Genomic DNA, 12,317 nt, shown 5'->3' with positions numbered 1-12,317 from the left:
CCCCAGGCTGGAGTACAGTGGCACAATCACAGCTCACTGCAACCTCTGCCTCCGGGGTTCAAGCGATTCTGCTGCCTCAGCCTCCCAAGTAGCTGGGATTACAGGGGCATGCCACCATGTCCGGCTAATTTTTGTATTTTTAGTAGTAGAGACAGGGTTTCACAATGTTGGCCTCAAGAAATAATATGTAAACAAAAACTTAAAAATCAACAGACTGGGAAAATACTCATAGCAAATATGATAGGCAAACAGTGAATATTATTATATAATTAGTAATTTGTTTTCCTACTTTTCCTCTTCGTTGGTATTACTAGGAGATTACAAATTTTATTGATGTTTTCAAAGAGTCAACTTTTGGTTTGACTGATTTTTCCCTATTTTCCTGTTTTCAGTTTCATGGATTTCATCTTCTTTATTAGTTCTGTTCTAATTTTGGATTTATTTTACCTTTTTTCTAGCTTCTTGAGGCAGGAGTTTGTATTATTGATTTGAGACCTTTTTCTAATAACAAAGTTTTTCTTCTAAAAACACACTTAATGTTATTAAATTCCTTCTTAACTGCTGTGTTGGTTGCATCTCACAGATTCTGATTTTGTATTTTCATTTTCACTCAATTCAAAATCAAAGAGAATTTTCTCAGAGATCCTTTGTGACCCCTTGATTATTTAAAAATGTAGTAATTTTCAAAGGTTTAGAAAATTCCCTAATTTGATTCCATTATGATCAAAGAACAATTTTTTTTTTCTTTTGAGACGGAGTCTCCTTCTGTCTCCCAGGCTGGAGTGCAGTGGCGCAATCTCAGCTCACTGCAACCTCCCCATTCCCCGCCCCCAGGTCCAAGCTTCCTGCTTCACCCGCCACCACGTGAGGCTAATTCTTGTATTTTGGTAGAGACGGGGTTTCACCATGTTGGCCAGTCTGGTCTTGAACTCCTGACCTCAGGTGATCGGCCTGCCTCAGCCTCCCAAAGTACTGGAATTACAGGCATGAGCCACTGTGCCCGGCCAAAGAACATACTTTGTATTATTTCAATTCTTTTACATTTATAAGGTTTGTTTTGTGACCCAGAACATGGTCTATATTGGATAATGTTCCATGTGTAGTTGAACAGAATTTGTATGGTTTTTGCTTGGTGGAGTGCTCTGTAGATGTCAATTAGATCCTTAGTTTATGGTAGTGGTCATTGTTTATATATTCCTGCTGATTTTACCAAGGGCATCTAAGGAGAGATATTGACAGTTATTTCTAGCTAGGTACTGATTGGAAGGTAGGCATTAAATTAAGGACCTGAAATATCTTTCTGCTGATGATGGAGGGACGAGGTTTTGTTTAAATTCATGTTTTTAAAGTATAATGTCATATCAGTAGTATCACAGTTAAAAAGTCAGGAAAAAAGGAAAGATGGTGCCCAGAGGAACAGATAGACAATGTATTTTCTTTCCATTGGCTCTGAGCAATTTTTTGTGGTAGCCAAAGCAGACACAGAGTGAGACTTAGGAAAGGAAAACTAATTGTCATTTTTAATAGTCAGGTATTTTCCTTCCCCCTTTAGTGAGAGACACAAAAAAGAAGTAAGACTTTTGATTCTAAATTTCCATGAAGCTTTGAAGAACAAGAAAGATGAACATGTCCTGAGAAGTGCTTTAGACTTGACATATAAAGATTCAGCTAAAGGAGTTTACTTAAGCCTGAGGCTATTCTATGCATAGTTTATGTGATGGTATCAATTAAGAACTAGTCAGAAAAATACAAATTTTAGGCTGGGCGCGGTGGCTCACGCCTGTAATCCCAGCACTTTGGGATGCTGAGGCGGGTGGATCACACGTCAGGAGATTGAGACCATCCTGGTTAACATGGTGAAACCCCATCTCTACTAAAAATACAGAAAAATTAGCCAGGCATGGTTGCACATGCCTGTAGTCCCAGCTACTCAGGAGGCTGAGGCAGGAGAATCACTTGAACCTGGAAGGTGGAGGTTGCAGTGAGCCGAGATCGCACCACTGCACTCTAGCCTGAGCGACAGAGCAAGACTCCGTCTCAAAACAAATTTTAACCTGTGTTTGTTGTCTGTAATACCTGAACTCCTTAAGATTATCTCTACATGTTCTTCCAGGTCCTTCTTCTCCCCATCCCGATCAAAATAATACTACTCTATTATGAAAATAATAACTAATAACTTGCATGTAGTTGTTTATGGTCTACAAAACGTACTTCATGCATATTGTCTTACTTGCTCCATACAACCCTACTTGGTTAGCAACATAGGTTTTTTAATCTTCACTGTTGGAGTCTCAGAAAAGTTTACTGATTTTTCTCAGGTCATAGAATTGAGCATAATTAAAGCACAGGTGTTCTCATTTCTAGTTCTGTATTCTTTCTATCATATAATATTTGGCCTCTGAAAAGATGTACCTGCTTTCTCTAAAATTTTTGTAAGAAATAACTTTTAATTAAAAAATATTTTTACATATTTTAAAGATGTTTCAGTGAATATTTACCATTTCATTTTACGTAAAGATTAATTTCAAAGATTACTAAAAAGGTTTAATAGGTTTTCAAATAAAGACTTAAGGTTATTCAGTTATATGAATGTATTATTTAATAGTCTTTGATTATCTTCCCATTTAAAACTATAAACTCTTGGCCAGGCAAAGTGGCTCACGCCTGTAATCCCAGCACTTTGGGGGGCTGAGGCGGGCAGATCACCTGAGGTCAGGAGTTCGAGACTAGTCTGGCCAAAATGGTGAAACCCCGTCTCTACAAAAAATACAAAAATTAGCTGGGCATGGTGGTAGATGCCTGTAATCCCAGCTACTCAGGAGGCTGAGACAGGAGAATCGCTTGAACCCGGGAGGCAGAGGTTGCAGTGAGCCATGATTGTGCCATTGCACTCCAGCCTGGGCGACAAGAGTGAAACTCCGTCTCAAAAAAAAAAAAAAAAAAATCTATAAATTCTTTATGTGTTTTGATGATAATGCCTTTCTCTATTTCATTTGATAAACATACCTCCTCCATTCTCTTTTTCTTTTTATACTATTAGAAAAAAACAGATAATTAGTGGTAAAATATTTTTTGTAATTCATTCATTCTTTAAAGGTTAAGAAATTATTTTTAGTTGGAATAAGCATTGTATTCATTAAATTTTTTTCAATTATTGGTTTTATATATTGTGAGAAGCTTTATTTATAATTTTTCTATTTGTTTAATTATATTTAGGCTATCACATATTAAAATCTTAAAATTTTAAGCCCACATTACTATGCTCTCTGTTCTCTATAAGCCATTTGTGTTTCTGTGCAAATACCACGACTTTAAAATTTTTGCCTTATAATTTTATTTTACTGTTTTCAATTATATTACACCTTATTAGCAATACTCTGCAATTGTATGTGAAAAACTGTCTTTAAAATATTTTTCTTCAAAGACATGTTTCATCATCAGATTTAAGATCTCTACTTAAATATGATTAAAGTATTCCAAACATAGGCAGGCAGATCACCTGAGTTCAGGAGTTCAAGACCAACCTGGCCAACATGGTGAAACCCGGTCTCTACTAAAAATAAAAAAATGAGCTGGACATGGTGGCATGTCCCTGTAATCCCAGCTACTTGGGAGGCTGAGGCAGCAGAATCGCTTGAACCCCGGAGGCAGAGGTTGCAGTGAGCTGTGATTGTGCCACTGTACTCCAGCCTGGGGTGACAGAGCAAGACTCCATTTCAGACAAAACAAAACTAAACTAAATATACAAATAAATAAAAATAAAACACTATTTGCACCTAGAATAATGAACTGAAAATCAAATGTATATGTAGTTGTCCTTGGAGTTTTGGATGACTTTTTCTCTAACTTCAGTGTTCTGTAAGGTTGCTTTAATGAAACTTGGGAAAAAAAAGCCATGACTCTGTGTATGTTTATGTGTCTGTGTGTGGAAGTATCTTTAAAGCAATTTTTAAAAAACTGGACTACCTTAGATTTAAGTGACTTCTGGAACATTATTCTCTTTGACTTCTGGAACATTATTCAGTATGTGGAAAGCCCAAATCTCATTTGTGATTGGATAAATTAGTTCTGTCAATATTATAACCCTACAACATTCATGTTGTTTGGTGTTATTTAATGGTTGTTTGTTTTGTTTTGTCTTAATTTAAATTTGTTATTTATCTCAGTATTCTCTAGTAGCTGTGTTCTTTGTAAAATATCTGATATGATTGTAACCAAGAAGATTGATGCTTCAGAAAGAGTTCAAATGTGGTTGTTGTGATAAGCCTTAATCTTTGCAATACAATTTATTTTAATTTCAAAGATACGAAATTTGTCGAATGGATCAAAAAATAGCGTCTTTCCTCTCCGGATTACTGTTCATCAGTCTTCTAGATAACCCTCTATAAACCACAGTTTTATATTTTGATATTTGCTTTTGTAAAAGACAGACTTTAGTCTGAATTTCTTAAACAGGCAGAGATGTGATGAAGAATCAAGTGTGTGGAGCTTTTTAGGTAATTTTATGATGGTGTTCTGAGAATGGCCTCAAGAAATAATATGTAAACAAATAACTTAAAAATCAATAGACTGAGAAAATACAAAATAATGGGAAAATAGCAAATATAATAGGCAAATAGTGAATATTATTATATAATTAATACAAAGGGATTTAAGACAAAAAGGGAGCAAAAATTATGTAGAAATTCTCAAGAGGAAATGTAGTTAGTAAACAGTATTCAGCTTCATAAATCAGATTAGACTATCAATAAGAACATATTTCTTATAGAAGCATATATAATATTCAAAAACAGTGGTAATATCCAGTGCTATCTGTGGTTAAATTACTCCCATAGATTATTGGAAAAAGCATATAAAGTAGTATAGCCATTTTGAAAAGTAGTTTGATAATTTGTATCAAGAAGCTAAAGTGTTACTTTGATCCAATAATTCTGTCTTTGATTCTCTCCCAAGAAAATAATTCTGGATATTGAAAATCTTTATAAAGATGTTTAAAGTAGCCACTTATGATAACAAATACTCCATCTTAAACTGAAGGTTAAGTAAATTTTGGTCATTAATTTGATGAAATATTGGGAGCTGTCAAAAATTGATATTTTTATAAGGACTGTCTTAGGGTAGGTAAATGTATGTAACATTAAGTTAATAAAGAAGACATTGTAAATAAGTATAATTACAAATAAGAGCAAAACAATCATGGGTAAAATTTTGAAAGGATAGATTTAAAAAGAATATAGTAGACATTTACTTTTAAGCTCAATCAAGGTTTTAAGTATTTTAGAAACATCTGAAGGTTGCTTCTGAGACATAGATTTGTATGGTGCTCTTTATAAAGTTGGTGTGTAGGAGGGAGCCACTTTTGTTGGTGACTGTAGCCAGCTGCCCAGACCCTGTACCTCAGATTTTCCTTTCTCTGCACTTTCTCACATAAATATCCAGGAGGAGGATATATGCTGTTTTTCTGTTACTTGAGAACTTGGAGATTCATTAATTTCTGAGATATTGCTGTGCAAATTGCAATGCTCCACTGGCCAGTGGTTGCCTCTGTTTTATGGGGTTATATAATTTCCCCTCTTTTTAATATTTCTCTGACTTCTAAAATATCTTTAATGAATACGGTATTATCTTAAAAGCTTTTATCCAGTTACCAGTTAATAATCTTTGCGTTAAACTCTTCTCCCTGAGGTAATATATTCTGCTTTTCCTATAATGTCCCATCTGCTGTTAATCTCATCTAGACATTATACATTTTAACTGATTTGTCTTACTTTATTATCCATGTCTATTTGACATGGTCAGTCTTTTTCGATGGGGGAACATATGAAATACAGTTATAGTGACTGTTGTGAAGTCCTTGTCTAAAAATGCTATACTCTGTGCCATTGGTTCATACGTAGTATTTAATGGGAAAATATAAAAATGCAAAAACACATTTTTAATATATGTAAGTTATAATACTGCCCACTAAATTTAAGAATTAGTGTATTAGAATAAGGTTGTATCTGCTATCTCTGCTAATTTTTCCAAATGTTGTTAATGTTTCCGTGTATCCCAAATAATACATCATTTAGTCTTATATTTCTCAGTATGAATTACCTGTTGCTGTGTGTGTTTTCTAAAACGTGTTCTTGTTCCTTAACATTATGTTATTGAGATTCATTGTTACTGATAATTATACCATATGTATATACCTGTCATTTGTCTATTTTTACTCTTCTATAGTAGTACTTGGAATAAATATATTACAAATTTTTTTTCTTTTATTGATGGTTATTTGGATTTTCAGCTTTGTTTTTAACAGTGCTACTATGAACATTCTTGTACATGTCTTCTGATACACATATATAAAAACATTTCTGGGGTATGTGCCTAGGAATGGAATATTTTAGTCATGGGGGATACACATATGAAACCTTATCAGATAGTCCCATATTGTTTTCCAAACTGGTTTTTACTAACTTACAATGTTGCTATTTGTATATACACACATATATACATACATACGTGTATATATATACATACACATACACATATATATTTATGCACACATACATATATCCCTATGTATGTATGTTACTGTTGCAATTAACACTGTAATAAATGCGTTCATGCTCAAACATATTCACCTTTTTCTTCTTTTTTAAAATTATTATTTATTCCCAGAAGCAGAATTATTGATTTAGAGGATGTGATTTTTTTTCTAGAAGGCTAGCCACCTTATTTTAATTTTTGGTATTATTTTTCTTGACTTCTATTTACTTTTTAGAATATAGTTTTATTTATTATGGAAGTTATACATGTGTAATAAACTCAAATAGCTCTTGTTTTTTTAAAATGGCAATGCTCTGCCTTCTTCCTGGCGTCATTTACTCTTTCTCAGAGGCAAACTTTTCAGTCTTTTTCAGCTAATTATTTTAGTATTTGCCTCCATATCTGTAAATAATCTGCTTATATTTCCACTTTTTAGTTTTTAACTTCTTTGACTCCCCATCATGGAGCATGAAGATTTACCCTCCACGTTCCTTTCAACTTCCAGCACCAATCCAGTTTCATACATGCATTCCTCATTCATCTAGTTTCTTCTAAATAAATAATTTAGTGCTAACATTATTGTGAAACATAAGTGCATAGCTGATTTCTTTAGCAAACTGTAGTTGTACTTCTTTTTGTTTTCGTTTAAACAAAGGAGGAGGCTAGTAAAAGAAGGGACAGTGGGCCGGGCGTGGTGGCTCATGCCTGTAATCCCAGCATTTTGGCAGGCCAAGGTGGGTGGATCACAAGGTTAGGAGATCAAGACCATCCTGGCCAAAATGGTGAAACCCCGTCTCTACTAAAATACAAAAAATTAGCCAGGCGTGGTGACGTGCACTTGTAGTCCCATCTACCCGGGAGGCCGAGGCAGGGGAATCACTTTGAACCCAGCAGGTGGAGGTTGCAGTGAGCCGAGATCGCGCCACTGTACTCCAGCCTGGCAACAGAGCAAGACTGAGTCTCAAAAAAAAAAAAAAAAAGGGACAGTGAGGATTTTGGAATCAATAAAGACATTTTCTGTTGCAAAATAGGAGAACATGTTAGTCAGTGTGAAGCCAGAGGTTCATGAATGGAAGGGCAATAATAATATAATATATATATAATATATATAATATAATAATATAAATATATATAATATATATAAATTAATATATATTAAATATAAATAACATATATATTTATAATATAATAATATAAATATAATAAACTAGAATAAACCAGAATGTTTATTCTGGTAGCCATGTGTACTATTGACTAGAATATTGAAAACCTAGTAAAAATGACTGATGTGCTTGAATTCCCTTTTATCTAATCTAGTAGATTAAATTTTTCTCAAGTAAACCAAGAGATGATTAATATCATTTCTTTTCCACTAAAAGCACTAGTCTCATAGTTTTCTCCTAAGGAGATGATAAATACATTAAATTCAAATAGATCAATTTCATTTCCTGCTACATCGTTGTGGTATATGAAGGGATCCAAGAAATATATGTATTAAGTGGCTAGGAAGTTAGTTCTGGCTGTGCATTCCATATTTATTAAGGTTTAATTGTCATGATGTGAGTAATGCTGCCATATTTCCAAATTTGGCATTATATATATTTTTAAACATTTACATATTTTTAAAAGTTACACTAGTTATTTAATACTTTCATTGTTCTAACCTGGGCAAATTTTATGAACAGTTATGTCTGTTATGATTTTTACAACTTTACCCTTTCAATGTGCAAATTGGAAGAATATCGGAGGAATACTATCTCTTTGAATATAAGCTCTATTCTTTCGAGGCCTGGGATTATCTACTGAAAAGACTGTGGTCAGAAAGACCAGGATTTAAATTCTGTTTTACTGGTTACTAGCCAAGTGAATTTGTTCAAATTACTTAGATTCTTCAGATTTTAGTGTCTCCATCTAGATATGATGAGATTTCTAGCAAGATTGTTTAGAAAATTACAAATAACAGATGCATTAAAGTAATATATATCTTGCGTCTAGCTTAATGTATTATACATGCTACATCTTCAAAAATGTTAGTCATTATTATTAGAATCATCATCATCATCATTTTGTTCTTGGCTCCAGTCTCTAGATGTGCTTGACAAAGAGCAGATGTATAAAGACTTGTAACACTGATAGTGATTGTATGCATCAGATAAATGGGAGGGGAAAATTTAGTATCATAATCCCTCTATTCTTCTGTGGTGAAGGGCAGACGCTGGGGATTGTTACTACATTTTTTTCCTGTTTTTCTTTTGTTGTTGTTTTGTTCCCTCTGTTGCTACATGTCTCTTACTGAAAAGCAGGTTTGTGGAATAATTAGTAACTAAAATAATATAGACCTTTCTCCCTCCCAGCTCTTAGAGCCCTTTGTACTGCACATCTAGCATGTTGTTTGGTTACTTCTTAAGGTGAGTGATCGTGAATATGGTTTGGATAACTGGGGAGGTGGAAGCTGGCGGTGGTTATATACTGTCATGAAGGCCACTTTTTTGCTTTTAAAAATACTGGGGCCCAGCTGCTCAGGAGGTCAAGATGGGAGGATCACTTGAGGCCAGGAGTTTGAGACCAGCCTGAACAACATAGTGAGACCCTGTCTCTTAAAAAAAAAGAAAATAGTTGGGCGTGATTTCAGGTACTGATAGTAGCAGCTACTTGGGAGGCTGAGGTGGGAGGACTGCTTGAGCCCAGGAGTTCGAGACTATAGTGAACTATAATCACATGTGTGACAAGCCACTACACTCCAGCCTGGGCAGTGTATTGAGACGCCCCTATCTCTTAAAAAAAAAAAAAAAAAAAAAAAATCAGCAAAAAAACTATACTTGTATCTGGAGAATTTTTTGAAAATGTGAGAATATTTATTTACTTTAAAATACTAAATTTGACACTTTTAAATGTGATCTCTTGACATTTCCTTAAACTTGTAATAATCATCATTTCTATTCTTGCCTTACCAAATCTGTCTTATTTGGAGCATTTAACTCCAGCATAAATTACTTATTAAATAGAAAATATTTGGGAAACTATATTTTTTAAAATATGGATTTTGAACGGCAACCCTGTTTAATAGCCTTTTTTGTTTTTTTTGAGAAGTTATACGTATTTTGATACCTTGATATTTATTCAGTATTGAAATATTTGAATGTGTATGTTTTTGTTTTAAACAGATTATCTTTCTCAAGGAATAGATCTTTCTGGAATAGAAGTGATAGAAAATGATCTACTTTTTATTGCAAGAGCCCGACTTGAAGTGGAAAATCAAGCTAAGCGCCTACTAGAGCAGGGTTTGGAGACTCAGGTAATAAAAATAAGACTGTTTTTTAATATGAAAAATGTGTCATAATACAGGTGAACATTTGACTTTGAGTTCAAAAAAGTAATATATGCCTTATAGTAATATATCACTGAGAAAGTATGTCTACAATTTAAATCAGAGAATAGGTCATCATTAAGGGAAATTTTAATATATTTTTTTATATTTTATATTTTATAAAATATATTTTAATTTAAAAATAGACCTATATTTTATATTTTATAAAATATATTTTAATTTAAAAATAGACCTAATGTTTCTAATGTATAATGTATATAACATGAAATGTATTTTTTATGATGTGCATATATAGATAGATAACTAGCTGACCATGCCTGCTTTGTCTAAAGCACGGTTCCTCATTTAAGCCTTTCAACAACCGAGTAAGATTGGTATTATTGTTAATTTTATTTTGCAGTTGAAGAAACAGAACTTAAGTTGTTGAAAATCACATAGCTAGTAAATTATTTAGTTTGGATTCAAATTTTAATCACTCTAGTCCCAGAACTTTGCACTCTTAATCATTATGTCATGATTTAAAAAATTTTTGACTTGACATTTCTCCTAAGGTATCTTTTTCCTGATGCTTAATTTTCTGAATTGGAAGAAATTCAAAGGTATTGATGTATTAGATTCAACAACTTAGAATTAGATCTTAGATCTACCCTTGTATTATACCGAGATATTTTCTCCATTTGTATTGGGCCCCAATATAATTATTAATAATTAGAGTTTTTCATATCCTCTAAATCAGCAATTTCATTTTGTGCATTTATATTGGACAGAAACAGTGTTATTAATGTGCTGTTCTTTAGCCTCTAAATCAGGAAGGTACTTATTTGACTTTTGATTCCTAAATAGTTGTAATTTTAAAAAATATAACTGAATCAGGCACTTTTTCTTTTAAAATTGAATATCATATACAAAATGAAAAGTGGAGAAATCATAAACTTTCATATAGAATGAATACCACAGTGTGAACATACCTGTGAAATCAAAACCCAGTTCAGAAATAGGACATTACCAGTACTCCTAGAGTTTCCTTTCCCTCTCTCACAATTTTTACTCTCTTCTGGCTTCCCCAAAGATAATTATTATTCTAACTTCTAACATTAGAGATTACTTTTAGTTGTTTGGTCAATTATGTTTTAACTCTAGGTCTCCTTAAAAGGATGAAACTGTTACACTGTTTAAAAAAAATAGAGTATTTCTCTACATTAAATAAGAGAAGATACCGTTTTTTAGATCCTCAAAAGAGAAGGAACGATAACTCTATTAATCAAACATTTTGCCCTGAATTTCAAAACAAGAAAGGGCAGTTGCCTTCCTAAGAAGTGGCCACTGGGTTTGACTCTGTAGCCCTCCATCCTGTATGAATTATGCCTTCTTTGGGATTTTATGCAGGGAATTTATTTTCTATAACATATTGTCCTCTTCCTCATATGGTTGTTTTCATCTCCTAATCCTTTTGTGTCTACCATCTAGGACTTCAGCGGTACTGTTTTCTCTCCATTCTAAATCCCATCATCCTGTATGTTACCAATACCTATGGAGATGGTTATTCTCATACGTTGGGCTCACAGTAGTTTGACATCTACCAGCCCAAACTTGAGTCTAGTGCCCTTCCCTTCCATCCTATTTCAATATCTTTCCCTCCTTATCAACGTTGAATATTGTCATTAGTATCATTTGGTCTAAGTCTCCAGTGTCTCTTCCTTTGACTGTAGATTCCTGTTTTTTCTGCCCTCCCGCTCCCTTGTTCCTGTTATAACTCATAATTCTTTTATTAACCTAAAACATCAATCTCTTGGCCGGGCACGGTGGCTTACGCCTGTAAACCCAGCACTTTGGGAGGCCAAGGCAGGCAGATCACCTAAGGTTGGGAGTTCGAGACCAGCCTAACCAACATACAGAAACCCCCTCTCTACTAAAAATACAAAATTAGCCAGGCGTTGTGGCACACTCCTATAATCCCAGTGACTCAGGAAGTTGAGGCAGGAGAATTGCTTAAACCCGGGAGCCGGAGGTTGCGGTGAGCCAAGATCTTGCCATCACACTGCAGCCTGGGCAACAAGAGCAAAACTCCATCTCAAAAACAAAACAAAACAAACCCATCAGTCTGTTAACTCATCTACAGCAGAAATGCCTTTACTACTCGATGGTTTTCTACTCGTCAACCTCATGTCTGTCCCCTTCTCTGGCTCTACTTATTTTTTTATATTAAATTGATCAAAGATGTGTCTCTTCGACTATTCACCTAACTAATGATTCTCAAACTTCACCATGCATCAGAATTGATGGGAGGACTGGTTAAAACACAGAAGACAGCTGAGCCCAACACCCAGAATTTCTGATTCAGTAGATCTGGTACCAAGAACCATTCCCCTTGATGATACCCTCAAATTACTTCACCCTTGCCTTTCTACTACTCCTGCACAGCAAAGTGCCATCTGTGGACCATGCAACATTTATCCCT

At 34.1% G+C, this 12,317-nt stretch overlaps 1 protein-coding gene across 1 annotated transcript in view; it reads left to right on the top strand.

The window, feature by feature from the left end:
- COG5 (component of oligomeric golgi complex 5) overlaps positions 1-12,317 on the top strand; it is a 379,224-nt gene that overhangs the window by 136,107 nt on the left and 230,800 nt on the right. Inside the window, exon 7 of the mRNA XM_032761356.2 lies at positions 9,696-9,826. Within this exon, the coding sequence (XP_032617247.1) occupies positions 9,696-9,826 (131 nt within the window). The remainder of the gene's footprint in view (positions 1-9,695; positions 9,827-12,317) is intronic.

The sequence above is a fragment of the Hylobates moloch genome, unplaced genomic scaffold (genome assembly GCF_009828535.3).
Source record: "Hylobates moloch isolate HMO894 unplaced genomic scaffold, HMol_V3 SCAFFOLD_1, whole genome shotgun sequence".
Lineage (NCBI taxonomy): Eukaryota > Metazoa > Chordata > Mammalia > Primates > Hylobatidae > Hylobates > Hylobates moloch.
Note: the sequence above shows the minus strand (reverse complement) of the source record. Positions and strands in the feature narration are given on the sequence as shown.